Consider the following 24,391-nt stretch of genomic DNA (forward strand, 5'->3'; position numbering starts at 1 on the left):
GGGAAGAGCTATATGTTTGTTTTGTTTTAAATTGCTCCAGTAGGGTAAATACCCCACGTTCCAATGTACCGACTCCGTGTCAGCTGCCATGGTTGAAAACAAAGTCTTTGATTAACACCTATTGATATATATTGAATTTTGTTTTACTATATCCTTTCATCGTGTTTGTTTTGAAAATAATTTGTTGACCGCTATATTGGAACAGCCCCGGTTGAACGTGTCTATTTATAGTATCTGTTATGGTGGTAGAGAGTCTGTCTGGGTAATTGACAAGAAGTAAAAGTGAACATCACTAGTTATTTGCTCCCGGTGTAATGGTAGTGTATATATTTTTTCATGTCAATATTCTGCTTTGTTTGTTCTGAAAAAAAAGCAATGTGGTACATGTGTATGGAAATAATATTGAATATCTCCTGCTGAAAATAAAGCCATATCGACGAGTTGACTGTCTTTTCCACAGCAAGACATCCTCAGTGAGGTTCAGTGTCACTTCAGTGTGATATTAAAATAATTAACCTCCACTGGAAATATTAAAATAGATATTGATTGACATGTGCATAGTGCAGAATCAATGCAGTGATACTGTTGAACACTGATTAAGTAAACGCAGTAATTTACTAATAGAATAATCACAATAATGGCATCATGTGAATGCATGGCCTGTAGGCCTAGTAGCCTACTCCTTACACTTGGCTTGTAAGGTAGGGTTGTTGATAGTGTTAAGCTTCCCTGTCAATTTTACTGGCCCTGTTTTTACAGCTCAAAGCCTGTGAACGCCTGTACAATGTAAAAGAACTTTTCAGTGAGAAAACAGACCTTGCTTACCTACCTTGCTAGAGTAGAGCCAGTACATGTACATGTATTAGCGCTTGGTATTGCCACTGCAGTCACGATACGATACATATTGTGATTCAGGTGCTGCGATATTCGTATCACGATTCATAACAAGGTCAATACTTACTAAGAAAACAATATTTATAAATAATTGATATTTTTAGTCCTGCTTATGTCAGAGAAATGAAACTGTTTTATACCACGATATTGATGTGGATCAAAATAAGGACCAAAACAATTTAAGAGTGTTTGTGTACCTATGAATAATGTGTGACATCGATAATTTAAAGTGGCAGGTTACTTACTGAAACAACAAAAAAAAACATAAAAAAGAATCGTGATACATCGATTCAGCCTCTCGCAATTTAATTCACAAATGGTGAGAAGATGATTCGTGATATATTATGCCTGCACTAACATGTATGTGCGACACAAGACACTGGTGAAAACATGAACCTGTCTCCCATCATGAGAGGACAAACCCTATCGATAATTAGGTTTACGCAACCTTTCATTCCAGAGATAAGCCCCCTCAGTCAAAACTTTGTGAATGCAATACAGGGGCTACAATCATTTGTTAACAGATTTTTTTCAAATTCGATGTGACAGTCCAACAATGTTTAAGATGAGCTTTTGCTCCTGCTCCTCTCGATGCACGTCGGCTTTCCTTCGAAGGAGTCATTAAAAAGACTCCAGCAAATTAGCTAAATTGCTCTCCTAAATATTGAGATTAATAAACTACTTTCAGTTTTTGTTTACTTTTAAACTGCATTTATTCAAGGTATCCGGAGCTTTTTATGGCTCCCTCACAATTTTATAAACATGAAGGACTGATGTGAAGCATTGGTAGAATAAAATTATGAGCCTTACCCATTTTCATACATGTAGTTCTCTGTCCATCTCTGTGTGTGTTGCATGGCAACCACTTATTAAATATGTCTGATATATTCAACGAAAATGTAATAATTATAACATCACTAATTTCTAACAAGATTTAAATATTGGCAGTGGAGGGAAAGAGATTGATTGTTAAACAAGATGTGTAGGATTTGTTGGTTTAGATGACGAATGTTATTTATCTATAAAGAATACTCTAAATGTGAAGGCATCCAGATTCTCTTTCTTTTTTATAAATTCAACCAACAAATTTGTAGCTTCTACACTTACACAGTGTGTTATTTTAGTCTATTGAGGATTGAAAGAAATTAATGTAGTGTGTACAGTTTGTGAAAAGTTTAATAATTTTATGGATTTGTCCTGGACATTCATTGCTTGTATCATTAAATGGATGGTGTATGCTTGTGTACATATGTATATTGTAAATGTCAGTCACACAGTGAGGAAAAGACACAGTGGTTAATGAGTTACATTGGCAATTAATGGTCAATCTTCATTCCAAAAGTTTTTAACATTAGCGAAGAGTAGGCACTCATGCAACCCATGCAGATTAAATTTAATGTGAACTTTTGCTTGTTTGTCTGAAACATGAAAAATCTCTCTTAATTTAATACTAAAATACGATCTAAGGAGACTTATGATTATTTCATTGGTTTTCACTAGATAACAATTCAATTCATTCTAAATTTAATCAGGTCGAAGTACATTAACTCAGATATCTTATTGTGAGTATGATTAGTTGAGTTATTGCGTCAAACTTTTGTAAGTTATTGTGATTTTTTCTTAGCTTTCCTGAGATATGCCAAGGTGAAGGTCTGTCATTCCTCATGCTGGTAAGGGTGTTGAAACCATTTAATGATGGTTTCTATCTGTAGAAAGAGTTTGCATGTTCAGTATAAAAGTATGTAATACTAAGGTTGTGGACTCTCTAGAAGAATCCGATTTTGATGAAACTTGAAATATATCTTTATATCCCAAATATCTCAGTCCATTTCGATATTCGCGCATTTCAGACCATAACTTCCTGGAGTATGTCCCCTGATTGTGCGAAAAATCACTTTCTTTTTAGCTTGTTCTCTATCTATCTCTCGCAAAATGTGGGCATATCTTGCCTTGCAACTGCTGGTTCTTTATCTGTTTGTAAACTATTTAAACGACCTACTCTTTTAATTATCTAAATCTTTCACGTAATGCGTCTTTAACTGTTTGAGTAGATGTCATGTCTAGAGTATAAACTTTGTCTTCATTAGTCCAATTGGTGCAGAAAAGTAGGATGTTAAACCCCATTTCTTTTTATTTCTTTGTCTATAAATCATATCAGAACACTTTATTTCAAGTTTGAATTTGACAGGATCAATATATACGTATCCTGTTTTCATTAGGCCTACTGATAAGCAGGTGCTCTAAATCATGCACAGGAAGTAATTTTAATGTTTATCTTAAAGATGAATGTAAAGATTTAGGTACAGTGTTAGCCATTCTTGCTATAATAGTTCAAAAATAGATAATGCAAAATGAATATATTGAAAATTTTATTCAAATTACTTTATTCTGAGCAAAGTTATCACTGTTTGGAGTTTTGACAATATGTGGCATTGATTGTTTATTATGTTAACAATGGTACTTATTATTTGAGACTAAGCCTTGCTTTTCCATTTTTAGATTAAATCATTAAATGGCCAAAACATTCTAATCTAGTTAAAACCAGAGCCATCTGGTGTCCTAGAGAGTTGATTATCGGCTTGTCATGTTATAGTTGATATAACATTTGAAGCCAAAATAAAGACCTGCAATAGGCATACATGTTAATAGCTCTTACATAATGCATCTTTAAAATATTGTAATAAATAAGATTTGAGAAGGGTGGTAAGGAAACTACATGTAGTATATAAAGGTGTGGTATTTAGACGTAAGTAAGAACAGCATAATCCTATTTGTGTAACTTTTTATGATAACGTAAGTAATTTGTTAAAAAAGATTTTAAAATAATATACAGCATGCATGTGTGTTATTTAGTCAGTGTTGTTAGATTGCCATATGTACATGTTTGCAGAAGCAAAAGCAGACTTACATATTAACAGATTTCAAATTTAGTAGCAATTCAAATTCATGTTGCAGAGCAAGTATATTGTGGTGACTACAGTCTATGTACATGTAGCCTTTGACATAAACATACTTGTCCTTTCAACAAATTTGAACAGTTTCTTTTAGTGTATTTGTATCGATGTGCTTTACATGATACCACCAGTTCCCAATAATTTGTATATTATTTATGTATTTATATTTAAGTACCAGTAAAATCTATAACATCAATTTAAATGTTAAATTTATAAAAAGATATTAGTCTACATTAAAATATATGTTAGAACTTAAATTGAATAATATATTATGAAATTGAAAATATTATGAGCATTACCGGTATGGAATATTTTCGTTCAGACATATACCACTTTACTGTTGACATACACTTTAGTCTTTATAGCTACCGATAATAAAATCAACTGACATCTAAGTAAACAACGCCTAAGTAATTGAAAATGTAGGCTCCTTTATAGCTTGGAAATATGTTACCCTACAGTTACACGTAGGAGTTTGAATCCGTTGAAAATTTAGAAAAATGATATTATAGTCTTATAAATTGTATCATTTATTATACAGGTACATTTACTTATATTTTTACAGATGAGAATTAAGAGGTAATATACCAACCAGGTATAACAATAGAAGTATGAATTCATCTTTCATTTATCCAACAATACTATATGTATTATTGATGACGTTATCAACAGTATGTTGTAATACAGGTAGGTTTATTATTATTACACCTGTATCTTAATTTATGATAAAATTATTTAATGTATAACGTACTTGTACTATACATAACACGTCTATCGCGCATGGCATTTTTATATGATTAAAGTTAGCCATGTTATAATTTATGACATTGTAAGATTCACATGTTAAGTAAAGCTTTTATGTGCATTAAGTACTTGTAGGCCTACATGAGCAAAAGGAACTAAAGGTAATTGTTTATTTCATATCTGTTTTCATATCATTTAAAGGGAATTTAAACATACATTATGCAAGAGCTAAATCTGCCTATTGCAGGTTTTTGTTTAGGTCTGAAATGTTATATAATCTATTAATTAGACATTTATTAACAAAACAAGACCATAATCAACTCTCGATGGCAACGGATACTCAAGATTAAAAATTTAATTTAAAAACGGGAAAGCGAGGCTAAGTCTCGAATATACCAGTGCCCTGGTTACCACTATGCACACATCTTGTCAAAACTACAAACAGCATAACTTGACGGAGAATGAAGTAATTTGAATTAGATTTTCAATTTTTTCATTTTACATTATCTAGTTTTGAGCTATTGTAGCAAGACTGGTGATCTCTTTATCTAAATCTTACATAATGTATCTTTATTTTAAGTGAAAATGTTTTGTGATAGTATAATTAGTGTGAATTATATTGTTTAAATCCTATTGCTCTTTCCTGAACTGGTATTCATGTAGTTCATACACTGTTCACCAGCTCATAGGTGTAGGCATTTTGAGATACATTATACATCCTGAGTTATCAAGTTCAAGATATTAATTAATCCACAATTACATGTACATTGGTGCTAATTTCATATCAGTAATAATATCAGCTTATTTATTAAGGACAGCTGAATTTTATGCTAGTGAGAAATAAAACTTTTTGTATCTCGTGTCGATTACTGTAATTATATTGCGTGTTATCATATTGACAAGTTTGTTTATTGCAAACTGTTGTCTGCTACAGAGGTATTATATAAGTTTAGGTGGTAAAATGACTTTTGACATTAATTATCTTCATTATTTCAATGGTATTAGAAGTGAATTTCATATTGCCACCAGGTAGAAAATTATATTCCTGTATTTAAATTGTATTAATCCTACAATAGACCCCAAATATTTTAATTGAGAAAATGGAATAATGTCACACTTTATCATGAAGTATTCTCAATGTAAGCTAAGAAGATGTACATGTACATGTATCTTCTGTGCAGATACTCATTTTTTGTAAAAATAACTAAATGAAATTTAATCCTCTTCTTATTTCGATCACTTCTTCTTTTCCTTTTGTCTTATATACGAAAACATGATGTTTGAATAAAGATATTAACATTATATATTTGATGTTTTTCTAGGTAATTGTAGTATAGACTGTGGATATAAAAATCACTGTAATATAACAACTGGTGTGTGTGATTGTTTACCTGGTTATAGTGCACATAATAATGGCAGAGATTGTATATCAGGTACATACAGTATTAGTGCCTTTCTTATTACCATTGCATTGGCCAGCATGAATCCATATGTCCATCCATGTGATTGTTGATTATAGTAATGCACAGTTTTCAAACCTTGTACTCTTTGGAAATAAGCTTTTAATAAAAAAAAAAATTAACTAGATTTCCATGATTAAAAGATAGAAAACAAATGACAGTAAAAATAATCAACGATAGCCAAAAACTTTCAAGAAGTCTTCATCTTTGTAAGGCAAAATATTCCTGTCAGTTAGTTATTCTTGATGTAAAAAAAATATAAGCTACAAAATTATGGTTTGGTGTACTGTGATCTCCTAAATGAACATAAAATTGTCTAAAATGGGATACAGCTTCTCAAAATTTTAACCCAATCATAGGAAATTGATATTCTTTCTATATTATGTATGTATTTATAACCATGGGAAATACATAATCTATTGCCTTTAATTAATTAGATTCAACTATATTTATCATACATGTAGCTTAATTAATCTCTTTGATTGTCTGTAGTCTTTTTAATTGACTGACTTTATTGCCCGATGAGACAGACTGGAATTATACTAAATTGTTGACTTTATATGAAAAACTGTAAGAATATAGCATACAAAGTATAAGCTGCAAAAAGGTTAAGAAACAAAATGATGAGATGAAGATCCATGAATGAGAATCTTTTTCATTGCCTGATAGTCCATGTTTTCAAATAAAGATGGTGTATGCATTATGCTCTATCTGTTTAAGAGATAGTGTTGATTGATTTGGTATATGTCTATAAATTTTCTAATAATATTCACTGATTTTTTATAATACAAGATTGATTATAAAATGTCATGAACAGAGAACACATGCTTGATATAAATAATTTTCTATTCAATCAATCTTGTCATCTTTTAGTCTACTGAATAAATAAAATTATTAATAAATTTATAGTTTGCCTTGATTGCATATGGGCCAATTTCAAGATATTTTAAGTCACGGGTAAGGTATAAAAAATGTTGCTTTTAGATCACCTTACAGTATCTTAGTCAGACCTGGAACTGTACCTGAAAAACTGTCAGTCACTAGTGAATGTGCCTTATTTCCAGGCTTGTCTTAGTTAAACTCGATGAAAGTAATCTTCAAGGTTCTCAAATATTTCTCTGTACATTATTCATCCATTTATTCTTAGATCAACACAAGGTGCCTTTGCAAAACTTTTTAAATCTGCCCCTGAATTCACTAGTTTAAATACCATAATGATATTTTTCAGATAATTGTGAAATAAATGATTGTGTGGAGTGTTTATCATCAAAGTGTATAAGGTAAAATGTACTAATTCACATTTATCTGTTATTGCAATGAAAGTGTGCACTTGGCATACATGACCTGAATCTTGGTGTCTATAATTATTCTATCAAATACACTCATTTTCATAACGCCCAAGGAATACAGAGTCATATTTAAAGGAAATGTTTTTAATTTTATATGTATAAATTATTGAATCTTCTAGCACTGTTTAATTGTCAGTAATTACCTTTCAGATGTGTGAATTTTATATCGCGTAAGAATGGTGAATGTATAGAACAATGTAATGGTAAAGCACAGATATCACATGATGGGCCATTACAGGGAAATGTTTGTTCAGGTAATTGTTGTCGAACAAAGTTAGGAAGGAATATTGAAATGGGCTCCTTCCTTCTTTTGGATTTTGTTTCCAGACTCTGGAATCCAGAGCATGTCTCATAAGCCATTCATGATATGGTTATGAAACTTTGTTCAAACATCAACCTATTACTGTAGTTAGGGTTGTACCTTTTACTAATTAAAAATTTCTTAGATTTAATAAAAACAAATTTGAGTTAGCGCTTGGTATACAATTTTTATTAGACCATTCAAAATATTTTTATTTAAATTGTTTAAAATATTATTTGTTTATTAAAAATTGTGTGTTTTTGTTTTTCAGAATCTGATGGTGAATCAACAGATATAGTTATAGCTATTGTAGCTGGTGTAGCAGCTAGTTTATTATTGTTGATTATTATAGCTCTTGGTGTATTCTTTTATATGAGAAAAACCAGGTAAGTTCTCTAATACTTTCATTTGGTTGTGGTTATATTTATATGGCCACTTATGATAACTCCAACAGCTACAGCTATGATCTGATTACTGGAATATGTTTTATTTATGTTGGTGCTAGGAAGAACTATAGGTACATGTATATCAAATATTAATTGTTTCTGATAATTACTTCATGGGTTGTTGCCATTGTCCAGTGTCTTGTCAAAGCTCTAATTATGTACAAATCAACAAAATTGTGACAGCCTTTATAGAGTACCTAGACAGCTTAAGTGCAGTGGGTGTTTGTTTCAGTGCCTAGCAACATATCTTTTGATTTTTGTCACTAACTAGCTTTTACCACATAATTGCTGAGATTTCAAATGTAATCATAATTCAGAGCATTTTAATTTAATTGCTATCATTTGTATAAGTGTCTTGAGCGTAGGTGTTAAAAGCGTTTGTTGAGACATAACCAATTTTGTACTGAACTTTCGATACGATATACGTCTTCATTAGCCCAATTGGAGCAGAACAGTAGGATGTTAAACCCCATTTCATTTCATTTCCACACAATAGAATCAAAATATAACTAAAATTAGTAAACAAGGCATTTCATTTAATCTTTTGAAACAGAAATTTAATTGTATAGCAGCACTTGCCCCCATCAGTAATCAACATCAACATCAGATCAACCAAATAAAATACTTCTTTTTAATCTAAATCAAAAAGGTTGTTTTGCTCTTTTAAATGAAAAACATTTCTATGACATGAATCAGCACCATGTGTCTTTATATTTTGAAATTTTGTTGTCAATATTATTCAGACAGAAAGCATCCATTTTAAGTTTAGCTGCTTCTAAGAGAATTGGCTTTTAAATAATTGTGGTTAAATTTCTCAATGCTCAAAATGATGCATGTGTAGATTTATTTTGAAAATTGAATTTGTAGCTTAAAAGGGATCTTGATGAAATTTATAGTTTGTGAGAGTCTAAATGTAATTGGTAGCTTAGATGGGTCTAAATGTAATTTGCTTCTTGCATTTATAGTTGTGATATCTACTTTATCTGGCACATTTTACAAAGGAAAAATATTTTACTTTGAACCTTTGTATGATAATTTTTGAATGATCATTGTGCAAAACAGTGGCATCGGGAGTGGAGCTTCCTAAATTCACCAGTGATAATGGTTTTTTTTATTTTCTTCCTTAAAAATTTCTAATGGTGAGTCCTAAAAGGAAATTTAAGTCTTTTATATAGTGTTATATGTACATGTATGTAGAGGCATGTACTAGTAAATAGGGTTAAGTTGCCTGCCATCAAAGTTGAAGTAGATTAATTTCCCCCCAATAAACTACAAGTTGAAAATTGAGATGTTTTTAGCTGGTCTTCGAATGGTAGTACAGTCCTGTGTCATTAAAACGAGTGACATTTTGTTGGGTCAAGTAGGTAGGGTGGTAAAACCTTACATTGTTACATTAGTCCTTGTATATTTGTTCGCTATCACTGCTGTATTTACAATAGCCAAGACACTACTGAAGATGTATTCTTCGAAAGAGGAAATAGCCCTGCTCCACTAGAAATCACATGACTACGTCTTAACAACCAATCAAATATTATGTAATAAAGCATTGCGGAAGATTTTGCAGAAATTGACCTAGAATTTTAATTATTCTGGCAAATTTGCACACTATTTGAACTAAGGCTAAGGTTGATTTAGTTAAATGAGTTGAGAACTTAATACACTGGAGAATGAATAAAAGAATGTTTTTATAATGGGAACTATGAGGTTTTGAAAGTTAGTTCAAGGTTTCATTTTCTTAAAACAAATATAATACTGATAATGGAATGCTCATCTTTTCCTCAAACTTTTCATCTTTTATCTCTAGATGCAGCTATATACATAGCAATTAGCATATATTCTTTAAGCTACGTGAATACAATATATGTTTTGAGAGAAGACCATACATTATTATTAAATAGAATTAAATACTAATCCTTTTATTGTTGATATTAGAGCTTGATCGTGAAATGCAGTCTGAATCCATAATTGTAGAGGAGTATGATCTTGATTATATTTAATTAAAGTGACACACTTTGTACAAAATACATGATTTGAGTTTCAGGCATTGAAGGAATGTAGACACAAAGAAATAAATATTATTTATAGAAATTTGACCTTTGATAATATCATGTACTAGTATTGATTTTGAATGATTAGATAGATTATAGGCATCCAGTAATCGTCTTATATAATATTATGTATCATATTACTATTTATAGCTATCAGATTACATTCTTTTCATATTTGAAACTACATATTGTTGATTTTATCTTATTTAAAGCATGGCCAATTTGAATTATTTGATCAATGTTTTAACAACATTTAATTAGATTTGAACATCTATTTTGACTTTCCACTAATTCAAGATAAATAAAATTTTAGTGACATGTTAACACAGCAGCTAATTTTTGTTGTGGTTTTGTATCTAAATGACTAAGCCAATTGGTGTTCACTGTTTTTAAAAAAAATGTTAGGAGTCTAAATTTTGCCAAAAATATTGGTATACTGTATATTTATGTCAGTGCATTCCTTTCATATGACTATTCAAATATAAAATATTTGGCAAATGGCCCCTTTCGTGTGACTTTTTGTCGGTCCTTGGAGTTATATCCCTGATAAATTATTTTTGATCCATGTACTTTTTTTTTTTTGAATAACTGTTTTTTCATATTTCCACACCCCTCTCCATAAAATTCCTGGACATGTATGAAGTTGCCAAGTTGCCATGCTTTTTAATAGGATTACGTATGGATGTCTACAACAATTTTGTCCGAACATGTACTCGTCTAATTTACTGGTCTCTAAAATTATTAGAAACTTTGAAATGTCTTTAAAGTATAGACACCATTTTAGTTTATCACTTTAAAATCAGATAAAAATCGTAAACTATGAAGGTGATGGTATTTTAGTGGCAGTCGTGACATATGGTTTCTGTGAATGTGGTTTCATAGAGTTTAGTTAACTAGTGGTCCATAACTTTAATGTGAATGAATAGATATTGTAGCCTAATAGAATCTATAGTCATTACTGATTTTACTACACACCACTGTAACTGTACATGCATCACTGACTAAAATAATGTTTAAACTAAACACTGAGGTGATTGGTGAACAATGGACGTTTATAATGAAAAGAGTCCGTTTTGACTAACTTAGCCTTAGCAACTGTTGATCTGTGATTTTAGAGATTATCGTTATCTTTCCTTAAGGCTTGGTGGTCAAAAATAATCTGTTGTCAAGTTCTTACATGTATCTTTTACTCATCTTCTTAAACAACAGAACTTTAGATCAGAACTGTCTTTAGTTTGTTAGGAATAAGATCTGTTATTCAGGAAAGGGAATTTATACTAGTTTTGTTGAGATTAGGCATATTACTACATGTGTGAAGGAACTTGTTTCAGTGAACCATAATAATAACGGATATATTTGGTGTATGGAGGAACTGTAACTAAAAACCTTACGAAGAACTGGATTGGCGTTTTATTTGGATTTATTGTGATTTTATATTGGACCAAATAATATAGTATGCTAGAAAATATAAATATGATGTCATTCTAAACATCAGCATAAATTTGCTTCTGTATTGTATCAAGTGTCATTGCCAATAGATTTTGAGTGGTGATAAATGTATCTAAGTTTGCTTCAACTTAATACACACAACTGTTCAAACTGCTGTTGACTGGTCACTTTTTTTTATAATTGTTTTGATAACCAGTGGCTGTGTTTGCACTTGCCGTGAATTCGACTTCTAAAATCAACTCTTGTACAACACAGAGTGTTAGGTCCAGTTGGAAAAGTACATCTAACAGTTGCAAGCGTGTCTAGCCTGTAGCCTGTAGGAAATGGGCAAAAGGAATAGATTTGTTCAACTTTTCATTTCGTGTTGGTGGGTTTAAGTTTCTTACATTTTTTTAAGCATTTCTGTAGGTGTATCACTATTCAGATCAAATTAATGAAAAGGTTTTGTCAAACAATTGTAATTCTGTACATGTGAATATATTTTGAGGACAAAGGAGAAACAAGTCTCCTCATTTAAATATTGATGTTTTCAAACCAAGAATGTTAGCAGATTACTTTTTTACACATGAATCAATTACATGTACATACATTTTGTTAATACAAAGAACGATAATCTTGCATAGCTTGACAATCATGTATTTTCTGTGGAATCATTTTGTTAATACTGTATGCACTTGCTTATGGAAGAAAACAGCTACTAATATATTTGCTGGATAAAATTGAGAGAATACTCTTCAAAAAGTTGCCCAAATATAATTAGTAGCTGTTTACCATAAGTATATGTTTTAATTCATTACTCTATCTAGTTACTAAATGCAGTTGGATTGAAAAATATTTTCTAATTACAGGAGAAATGTTAACTTACAAGAAAAGAATTATAAATCTCGTCAGATAGAGATGGGTAATATGAAACAGGTAAGATATATAAAATAAAAGACTTTAAGACATGCTTGTTCAATTTCCATTTTAAATCTTCATGGCTAGTAGACCCAGAAAGGTCATTCTTTATCATGGAACTGTTTAATTAGTAGATATACAAACATAACTAGGACAATCTATCCAAAGAATATTATATTCATTGGGAAAATCTGACTTTGGAAGAGAAGAACCATAACTCTTTAGCCCTAACACCAAACAAATTGAGTATAAAACTTTAGTTGGTTGATGTAGAATTAAAACTCTGATGTTAATTTGAATTGAATATTTTGTCATTAACTCCAGGAAAAAATAATGATTGTGGACACTCTACAGTTCACAATTTTTATCTGATTTTGATGAAACTGAAAATATATGTCTATAGCCCAATGATCTCGAATGGGTCCAATTTTGACATGTATCAATTTGTAACTTCATGAATTTGGCATGTATCGGTTTGTAACTTCATAAATTTTTCTTTTTTTATCAAATTATGGAGTGTGGACTGTAATCTTGTTTTCTTTCTATTGTTCAGTTTCCAGTTTATGATAATAAAGCCTTTGGTAAGTACACATATCTATTGTGAAATAATTAATGTTTTCAAAGTTGGGTTGAGGATTGCAGCCAAAATTTGTGTTGCAATATTTTCTTCTCGCCATTTTGCAATATTTTAATATATTATATTATATTAACAATAGGACGTTAAACATTAAACCCCATTTCATTTATATTATATGAAAAATATTCTGTATTTGATAAAAGTTATGTGCATTTTTGTGTCTCAAGTGTATTAAGAAATAACAAAAGGCATATAAAGTAACAACTTGACTATATTTGATTCAGTACTTCAAGTGAATATTGTAGGTTATTGGTTTGATTGTTCTAATAGTCTAGTAACTTGAATTACTCAAAGAGTCAACTGTTTTAAGGAAATTTTGACAATAATAGTAGGAAATATTTGCAAAGTTAAACATACATTATACAAGAGCTAAATCTGCCTATTGCAGATCTTTCTTTAGGCCTGAAATGTTATATAAACTATATATTAGACATTTATTCACATGACAAGACCATAATCAGCTCTCGCTCCCATCTTACTTGTCCGATTTTCATTAGATTTGAATCCTATCTGCTGTTCAAGGCCCATTGATGATTAACCGCAAAAATGGATAATCAAGACTTTCTTTATTATCGTTACAGTCAAAGCTACAGTTTTTTTAAAATGAGCTAATCCAGTTTTTATACGCCCACATTGAAATGTGGTTGTATATTGTCATCTCGTCCAGTGTCCACAATTGTTTGTGGACGCTCTAGAGGCTAGTGTTTAAGGTCATGAGACGAAGAAGCCTATTGATTTTCATCGATTTCCGATAATTACTGCCAGAGTTATGGCTCTTGATCATTTTGAAAAATCTTGTGGACGCTGTAAAGGCAAAAGTCAATACACAATTGACATTTAATTTATACACAGTGTTTAAGGTCATGAGACAAAGAAGCCTATCCGATTGATTTTAGATTTATACACAGTGTTTAATGTGATGAAATGAAGAGGCCTATAGAATTTCAACAATTTCCGATAATTACTGCCAGAGTTATGGCTCTTGATCATTTTGAAAAATCTTGTGGACGCTGTAAAGGCAAAAGTCAATACACAATTGACATTTAATTTATACACAGTGTTTAAGGTCATGAGACAAAGAAGCCTATCCGATTGATTTTAGATTTATACACAGTGTTTAATGTGATGAAATGAAGAGGCCTATAGAATTTCAACAATTTCACATAATTACTGCCAGAGTTATGGCCCTTGATCACTTTGAGTTATGGCCCTTGATCACTTTCAAAAAACTTGTTGAGTCTCTAGAGGCTAAATTAATATCCGATTGACTTTAAATTTATACACAGTGTTTAAGGTCATCAGATGAAGAATCCTATTGATTTTCAACAATTTTCGGTAATTACTGCCATAGTTATGGCCCTTGATTACTTTGAAAAATCTTGTAGATGCTTTAGGGACCAAAGTTATCTGATTGATTTTATATTTATACACCGTGTTTACGCCTATATAATCATTTCGATTGACTTTAGATTGATACACAGAGTTTAAGGCCTTGAGATGAACAAGTATATTGGTTTTCAATGATTTTTGATAATTTAAACAGCTAAATTCATGATATTAAAGGTTTTTTTACACTAAACGTTAGCATGGGCCAATAAAATTCTAATGATTTTCTGATAATTACATAATGAGATGTTGCTCTTTTAATCAGATTTTAGTGTATTATAAATGTTTCATTACCGACAAAGGTAAAAATATGCGACAACTCTTGTTGACTGCCCGGACGATTTAGCTGCTGTGGGTGTATGTTTCGTTACCTGGCAACCTATCTTTAACTATTATAGCGAGAACTGCCAACTCTCTATCTAATCTCCCATAATATATTTTGAACAAATATCATACTACAAAATATTGTGATGTATTAAATTTAGGCAAAATCCGTCACAGGATATTAATACCTGTGTATTGTTACAGGCAAGAAGCTTATGTATATTAAACATACATTATGCAAAAGCTAAATGCAAAATTCAATCGCTAATATCTTGGTTCAGGTGGGGGTGGATGGCTGAATGGTTAGCACATGCGCGCTGTACCATAAAGTCTGTCATTGAGTCAACTGGTGTGGTTTCGATTCCCCAGTTGTACGTGACAAAAAGCAGGGTCGCCTGTCCAACCTTGTGGGTTTTCTCCGGGTCTTCCGGTTTCCTCCTACTGCTAAAGACCCCTATGCGCAAGCAAATTATTGAAATAAAATTAAACCATATGTTAGTCCCGAAATGACCTAGTTTGTGTCGAGTGGACGTTGAACCCCATTTCTCTCTCTCTCGGTTCAGAGTGTAACAATGTGACTCAAATTTTCAGCATATTCTGTTTACGTTAACTTTTTTTGTGAGAACTGTCAGCTCTTTATCTAATCTCCCATAATGCCCCTTTAAAAAGATGTAAATTTATTTGACAACATCATAAAAAAAATTCTTAAAATGTCACATAGAAGTATTTTTTAAGGCAACATAGATGAAGCAATTAGTGTGCACTAAATATTTATATCATTAAAACATCAACATGAACTTGATTTGATAAACATACACAGCATGAACATTAAATTTAAACATGTAGATTTATTGACAAAATCATCAAACATGGCAGGTCTTGTGGTTAGTTCATTCCTTAAAGTGACATCAAATCAAGTCGGAATAAAATTTCTATATAGAACTTTACAATCACCATCTACATTTTTAAACGTACACGTGCAAGAACATATTCAAATCATTTATTTCTACAAATTTCACACTGTCGTCTTTATGAGTCTAGGTCTAGTGTAAGTAAAGTAATGATAATTCTCCTATCTCTTAATGGTAACATTGAGAGATGATTTTAATATTCCGTACATATTCAATTGCTGTAAGATTTTTCGATTCAGTGCACATGATCAATTATCTGTTTCAGATAAAATGATCACCATCATATTGTCACTTAAGGTCATTTTTATTTCATTACACTAACACTATGGGGGTACTCGATTGAACGTTCTGGAATTGAATTCTCTCAATACCAAAAATACTGACAATCGAGTTAAAAGTGGGTATTTCGGTCTACAACGCATGAGTCGACTGAATAAGTATATATCTCAACCAACCATGCAGCCGAAACATATTCATTAGGTTTAATTACGTCACGATTCTACTCCCCACTTCCGTTGTCGGTTCTGACCGATCTGTGGCAGGACTGAATTCTGCGTAACTCGATTGCAGGAAATTTTGACATTTGGGACTGTGAATCAAGCATCCCCTATATGTACGCCTCACTTCAATAAGTTTGTTTACACACAGTCATCTGTCTTAATGTCATATTGTCTCTTTAAAATATATTATTTAAATGACACCTGACAGATAGCAGTGTTCAAATATTGGACATGGACTCTTATGTTTTATGAAATATTTACAGAAACAGACAGTCAAATTGAACCAAAAGTTAATGTGATTGACCCTCAAGCCTATGCCACACAACTTGAAGAACTCAGACCTCACACAGAAACATTGATGACAGTGTTAGGTGAAGTACGTAAAAAGCTACATGCCATGGAAGATGATGATCCTAGAGTACCTACTTACAAGTAAGTCTAAAGAAATCAAACATTGACAAATAATCATAGTTAAATTCTTTATAAAGTATAGGAATTTTCTTAGAAAATTTTATTTAACATCATTTGCATTTTTGGACAATTTCTAATTTTTCACTGCTTAATTAAAAAAATTTCAACTGCCAATGAAAAGATTTTACCCAACACTTTTGCCTATGGTGCAAAAGTTTCATTCCATCATACCTTTGTAATACTGAATGAAATTGAACGATATTTAGACTGATATTCTTTTTAGAGGTTCAACTTTCTCAATAGTGTAGTTGAAATGCATTCAAAATCCCTCAAAAGACAATTACCAGCTTTAGTTTTTACACGCCCACATTTTTATGGGGATGTAGTATGCCGTCACCTCTGTCCGTCCGTCCACAAATACATGTTTATAGCTTGAAATGCATGTTTATAACCCAAAGATCTTGGTTCCTTTCAATATTCGCGCATATCGGATTGTAACTTCCTGAATTATGGTCCCTGATTGTATGAAAAATCATATTTTTAGTTTGTGGTCTTTTAGAGGTCACAATTATTATCAAATTTAAAAATGGTTGAGTTCGAATTTCGTGAAAATTGGGCCAAAACTGGCGGACAAAATGGCCGCCCCCTCGTTCGCAAATGGTGTAAAAATATGATATATCAAGGTTGTGGACCCTCTAGAGGCCACAATTTTTTTACCCGATTTTGATGAAACTTTAGATTTATGTTTATATTACAAATATCTTGGTTCCTTTTGATATCTGAAGGTAACTTCCTGGATTATGGTCCCAGATTTTACGAATAATCGTGTTGTTTAGCTTGTGGATTCTCTAGAGGTCACAATTTTTTATCTGATTTAAAAATCACCAATCACCAATTCAAATTTCGGGAAAATCGGAACAAAACTGTTTGACAAAATGGCCACTCTTTGTATGCAAATTGTGTAAAAGTATGTAATACGAAGGTTGTGGACCCTCTAGAGGTCACAATGTAAATGTATGTTTATGTCCCAAAGATCTCAGTCCCTTTTGATATTTGCACACTTCAGACCATAACTTTCTGGATTATGGCCCCTGATTGTACAAAAAATCGCTTTTGTTTTTAGATTGTTCTCTATCGTTCTCTATCTATCTCTTGCAAAATGTGGGCGTATCTTGCCTGTCAACTGCTGGTCAAATGAATGAAGTTATAAAATTATAATAAACTGAGTTCTTGAAAGTGCAGCCATTTGTAAATGTATGGTTGTATTTGTATATCGTATTTCTGCTTTCATTGAATTGACTTGTAACATGGTCTTGGCTGTTTAGGATAATACATGTATATAAAATTTTAGATAATAATAATTTGAATAATGTTTGCCTGTTAGTGTTCAAATTATGATGCTTGTACAATACTATATATTTGTTATTTTTGATGTGTGTTTCAGAGGTGTTATTCATCAGTTATGTCGAGTTTTAGTTTTGTTACATAAGAAAGATTCAGCAACCAGTATTCCGTCCGATGCCTTAGGTTTATTTGAATGGGCTCAACAGATGTTAGAGGATCATAGAGCACAACAAGAGGTATATATATACATCAATCATTGATTTTATACAAACACACTTGTCTTAACAGAAACATTTTCTATCATAACTGATCTACCATGATGGATACTGTATAGTAATATTGCGCCAAGTCGTACACGCAATTTCAGAATTCAACTTATCTACAGAAATTTAATATTTTTAACAGTACAATTATTCAAATCAAAATGGCGACCTTCCTGTGATCACTAATGTTCCCAGGTAAAATTGTTGAGGGGTCAAGTGGGTTCTTGGTTAAACCAGACTATTTCCATTAATATTTTAGTTGTGACATGCTTTAGGCCACACTAATTTGAATTTTCTTTCTATTTCTTCAGGAAGTAATCTTCTATATAATAAAATCAAAGATGTCTATATGCGTGTGTGTTGGCCCATCATTCTTACTATAAATTTCACCATGCAAGGGAGATAACTTTTGATATGTTTTTCTACATTTTCAGCAGGAAGGTAGTAATAGCGAAAGTAATGAACCTCCTGCAGGAAGAATCTCTTATATTGATGTTGATCCTGAAAATCTCCCAGTTTACGCTACACCAAGTCATCATCAAAATCATCCAACAGTCAACGATTCCATAGACACATCAGGATATTATAGCAGTGTTCCCGTCCCGTTAGGTCCCAATAATTACGCAACAATCAACCGAAGTCCAGCGCATGCTACAAATGTTAATAGAAACATTTATTCAAAGACAAATAATGTTAAAAAGTATGTGAATAATGTTAAAGGTCGAGGTAGTGTTCCACAGATGGGATATTTTTCTAATGGACGATACTATGACCCTAATCCTAACACCGATATTTACGCTCCAACAAGTTCCTATAGTGACCGAAGTACCGGCCCTCTTTCTACATTTTTGAGTGAGAAACAGCATTCTAGGTCTCGATCATTATCCATAAATGCTGAATCTGAAGATGGGTAAGTAAAGTTTAAAAATAAGAACATTAAATTTTTGCTGCGAGTTGTAAAGTCCTTTTTATTACCATTTCTTTTTTATGTACTGTCTGGTGGGATTTTTCATCTATATCTGGTCGAAATCTAGCCATTGGTTTATTCTGGGGGGTTGGATGGCTGAATGGTTAGCGTGTGTGCGCTGTATCATAAAGTCTGTCACTGAGTCGACTGGCGTGGTTTCGAATCCCCGGTTGTACGTGGCAAGGAGTAGGGTCGCCTGTCCAACCTCGTGGGTTTTCTCTGGGTCCTCCGGTTTCCTCCCACTGCTAAAGACCCCTACTCGCAAGCGAATTATGTAAATAAAATTAAACCATATGTTAGTCCCAAAATGACCTAGTTTGTGTCGAGTGGACGTTAAACCCCATTTCTCTCTCTCTCTGGTTTATTCTGTATCACTTGACAGAAGTTGTTGCTATTGCAAGTTGTTGCTAAGGAAAATTGATTTTTTTCACTGGCTTGACTCTGCCAGTGATGTTGATATGTAAGGTATTTGAGATATCAGTGATTATTCGACCTAAGATTTAATATCTTCTCCCTCACTTCAGTCTATGCAAAAAAGATGAAAACCGATCAGATTATTAGTATACATGTAACTAGTATTTCTATCAATGGCAGGTCAGTCTACAATCTTCATGAGGCTGATACATGTAGTTCCTTAATAGTTACTTGACATGTTTTTAGTGTATTTTCAATGTCACCATTACCTATGGATGACTTATCTGTTGGATGTATGTTTCATTGTCTGGCAACTGATCTTAAAGGGACTATCCTGATTTGAAAAGAGTCTCAAAAATAAAAGTCTGAGTACATATGAAATTTAAGCGCCAAATGGTGTATGTACCTTGTCTCCAAATTTCAGCTCAAAATATTGAGTCGTTTGGACGTGAACGTCAAAACTGCTTATCCGGACACGTAATCCTTTTAAGATTTGGGGTCAATTTTTTCGTTGGGTGACCTGATAATCGATTTCCGTTCCTTCAGAGGTCTATACAGTAAATGACCCATGTGGTGTACTTGATAACGAAAGGTAAATTTCACCTACACATTATTTTTATAAAAAAAAATGTCTAGTTTTATCCAGAAACCGCATAATACAGCTTGGGACACCGGTCTCCATATCCAAATGAAGACTGGGGGGTTTAAGTTGTTCGAAAACGTATGTAATATTGAGTTACTTGCTCGGCCCTTAGGTAGAGGATTTTAAGGGATTTTAACACAATTAAGCAGTTTTATTCTCAAAAAAATTATCAGGATTGGCCCTTTAACCGATTAAGGTCAAATGAATGTTAAAATTCAATAGAATGCAAACCAGAATAATCTTAAAGATACATTATGTAAGATTTAGATAAAGAACTAGCCATTCTTGCTATAATAGTTCGAAAGTAGATGATGTAAAATGAATAATTTGAAAATTTCATTCAAATTACTCTATTGCCAGCGAAGATATTAGCCTTTGAAGGTTTGACAGACGTGTGCAATAATTCCAACCACCGTACTGGTTGATCGAAGCTAAGTCTCGGTCCTCCATATTTGATTAAATCATTGTATCGCTGAACCATTCTAATCTATTTAATTGCGGAGAAATCTGATGCCTCGAGAGTTGATTAAGGCCTGGATCAGTTAATTAATGTCTACTTAATAATTTAGAAAACATTTCAGGCCTAAAGAAAGACCTGCAATAGGCAGATTTAGCTCTTGTATAATGCATGTTTAAGTAAAAAATAAAACGTTCATTATTACAGGGATGATGATATGGAAGATGATAATGGTCAAAACGATGTATTTCCTTTTGATCCACAAGAAGCAACAGATCCAGTTGAAGTTTAAATCAGAGAAAATAGATGATATTGTGATATATAATTGACAGTTACTACTTACAACATAATGTTGTGCATTTATGTGAAAAAATATCCTTGTTGATTCCTTTATTGTGATATGAAATTGACGCTATTGTTGATTGGTTGTGCTATGTGTTATAAACTATGACAATGTGTTGTGCTATTAGAAGTGAAATTCAATTTTCTTCGATATTTTTGGACATAAACCTACATTGCTACTTACATCATAATGTCTATTTTGGCAAATTTGTTACCGCCATTTATATAAATTATCATTTTGCATCCATTTTATTTTTTGACACTTTTGAACCATCTCAACATATTTAAAGGATTTTTTTATTCCATATATACATATTTGTGGTGCCATTATTTATCAATATCACGTATTCTTTTGTTAAAGATCGTTACTGCAATGTACACAGAAAGCTTTCATGACAACATTTAATTATCGACATTGTATGGTAAATTTAATAACTATATATCTAATCAACATTACCATACATCCATAATGTATATCCAGAAATCATAAGATTTATTTTTTAGCTTATTTTTTATGATTAACTTGCGATTGTTTTTTTTATATGTTTTTATCTGAAAATCGTAACAGATCCTACATTCATCTCAATAATCATTGAATCTCTTTTAGAATTATTAAATTTAAAGATGCATTATATACGATTTAGATACAGAACTGGCCGTTCTATAATAGATAACGAGAAATGAATATTTTCAAAATTTCAGGCATATTACTTTATTCTGATTGAAGTTTTGACAAGAGATAGGGAAATAGTCTTGATTGTCAAGTACCATTGCTACATTAATAAATAGAGGCCTTGATTTTCCAGTTTAACATTAAACTATTGCAATGTATGGTTCAGTCTTTAGATGTTCTAATCCATTTGATGTCTAAGTCATCTGATTGCCCAAAGAGTTGATTATGGGCTTGTCATTTCATGTAATTTATATAACATTTGAAGCCAGAAAAAAGAGCTGTAATAGGCAGATTTAGATCTTACATAATGCATCTTTAACATGTCATGTTATCTCATATTTAAACTAAAATATTCCTTTGATCAGTTATTTTACTCGTGCTTCATATTAAAAAAAAAATAATGCTGTTTTGCATATTTAAGTGCCTTGCTAAAATATGTCATTCACAAGAACTATTGTTGTTTAAGAGTTGTTGATTAGGAGTGGAGTTGTTGTTGGTGATTTTTAAATACAAAAATGCCAAAATTTAATGAAAAAGGAGGTGAATATTTAATATTTGTATATAAGGTGTAAATTAAAATGGAAAAAATTATTATGCCTACTGAGTACAGCTCTAAATTTTACAATTAAATATTACTACATGAAGTTATTACCATAAGTTATAATGATCTGTTTAAAAAAATAGTGATGTGATGTTATTGTATGCCTATATTAGTTGACTTGTAATAACACATGGTTAAACTTGATTACATGTAATTACCCAATAAGCACAAATATATATACAAGTCACAATTCTATGGAATAATATTAGTGTTTATTACTAATCTCAGTAACAGTAATTATATTCCATAGAAATATGTCATGTATATTCCCATTTATCACACAAATATGTCATTTATATACTTCTTACTAAATCTTTGTGATTAACATTTTCATTGTCTCGATACAATATCCCTCTTCATTCAGGTTTGCTCAAAGTGCAATTAGTCACCAGTTTATGGTAGTTTTATAAAACTTGCTCAAATATTATAATCAGCTTATTGTGTTCACAATTAAAATCAAATATTATGATATTTTTATATGTCATTATGTTTATATAAGTACTACAGTAGATAAAGCTTCATTACCATAAACAGTATCATTATAATATTCTTATCAAACTAATGAAATACAGGTTAACACTGAGTCATTTTCATGTGATATTATAAACTATACATAAAATGAATTATTATTACATGTTCAATATATCACATGAATGTTCCTTTAGCCTTAAAAAACACGACATAAAACAATCACTAGTTGGTACATGCATATAAAACAATGTTTCAACAAGTGTTCTCTTATTATTTTCAAGCAAAAATGATAATAATTATTTAGTAAACTGAAAGGTAATATATATATATAGTGATACTATAAGGAAGTCGTAAATGTAAAGTTAGTTATTGTATTAGTACTAGCCGAATCAATCGCCGCAGATGTTCGTCTAGTATGTCCAGTGTCCTGATGGCGAATTTGTTTTTACCCAAATGATATGCATGAATTAAACATGTTTGATTTATTCAGTCTAATTTTCATTCACCATGTTTATATTCGTTTTGTGTGTCGGGTTTGCTGAGGCATTCATCCAATTGTAGAATTCATTAGTCAATTGATGTCAACAAAGTCATATGATTTTTTGAAGACAAAATTGCATGTATCACTGAAACGTTGAATTTAGAGAAAGAAACAGAGCTTATTATTTTATGAGTGGAGACGAATATGGCATAAAATTAAACAAATTCCCACCACTGCAGCTATTTTTTTCTTTTCTTGGTCTCTGCCATGATTTATCACATGGAAGGTGATGCAATCGGCTGGTGAATTGGGCTAAGAATTCGTCAAGTCTGTCCACTCAATCGGCCAAATTAAGTCGGTGGCGTTCAATCCGGTGAATGAATCAGCTAAGGTGTCTGCTGCTTAACTATCATTTATGCTTGAAAATGATAAGAGAACATTTTGGCTTGAAAACAGTAAGAGAACCTTTGTTGAAACGTTGTGCTACATGTGTAAGAAACCAGTGATATTTTTCTGTATAAATTATGTTGTGTTTTATTATGCTCAACCGCGAAATCCCACATAAGGATCTCCTTAAGCCTTGTTTTGAATCCGAGTTTCAGAAATTGTTTGTTTTTTTGTCCAGTTTTTTTTTTCAATCAATTCATAGTAATATATCAGAATAATATCATTTTCAAACAGAACATTCCTGATATAGGTATTTATTTAATGTTACGGTTGTGGGATAACACGTATATAGTAAATCCATTAGTTATATTTTTTTGTAAGATAAACTGCATATTTAGTCAACATATCTAAGTTTTGACCATTTTGGCTCATGGTGTGTAATAAGATTTATTTAATAAAAAAAAAAACATTATTGTCACATTGTCTTTGTTCAATCATTGAAACAGTTTAAATGGTAATAACTGCCACTTTGGTACTTTGTTGTATGTAGAAAGTTTACGTAAAAATACTGACTGGTTCGCGAGTTATGCACCTGCTCAGGAAATGACATTCAACCACAGATTAGACAATGTCTAAT

At 31.6% G+C, this 24,391-nt stretch overlaps 1 protein-coding gene across 1 annotated transcript; it reads left to right on the forward strand.

Annotated features, from left to right (window-relative positions):
* The first annotated feature begins 36 nt into the window (after positions 1 to 36).
* On the forward strand, positions 37 to 24,232 carry LOC126811837 (uncharacterized). The gene is made up of 12 exons (XM_050537773.2): positions 37 to 317; positions 4,414 to 4,535; positions 5,915 to 6,025; positions 7,281 to 7,332; positions 7,552 to 7,655; positions 7,974 to 8,088; positions 12,494 to 12,560; positions 13,096 to 13,123; positions 16,564 to 16,732; positions 18,156 to 18,291; positions 18,753 to 19,228; positions 21,007 to 24,232. The coding sequence occupies exons 2-12, from the start codon at positions 4,460 to 4,462 to the stop codon at positions 21,089 to 21,091; spliced, it is 1,419 nt and encodes a 472-aa protein (XP_050393730.1). The 5' UTR covers positions 37 to 317; positions 4,414 to 4,459; the 3' UTR covers positions 21,092 to 24,232.
* Positions 24,233 to 24,391: the final 159 nt, after the last annotated feature.

The sequence above is a fragment of the Patella vulgata genome, chromosome 2 (genome assembly GCF_932274485.2).
Source record: "Patella vulgata chromosome 2, xgPatVulg1.2, whole genome shotgun sequence".
Lineage (NCBI taxonomy): Eukaryota > Metazoa > Mollusca > Gastropoda > Patellidae > Patella > Patella vulgata.

Coding starts and splice junctions, on each gene's coding strand:
- LOC126811837 (XM_050537773.2), top strand. CDS start 4,460: ATGAATTCATCTTTCATTTATCCAACAATACTATATGTATTATTGATG. Junction 4,536..5,914: donor AACAGTATGTTGTAATACAG/GTAGGTTTATTA, acceptor ATGTTTTTCTAG/GTAATTGTAGTATAGACTGT. Junction 13,124..16,563: donor TTATGATAATAAAGCCTTTG/GTAAGTACACAT, acceptor AAATATTTACAG/AAACAGACAGTCAAATTGAA.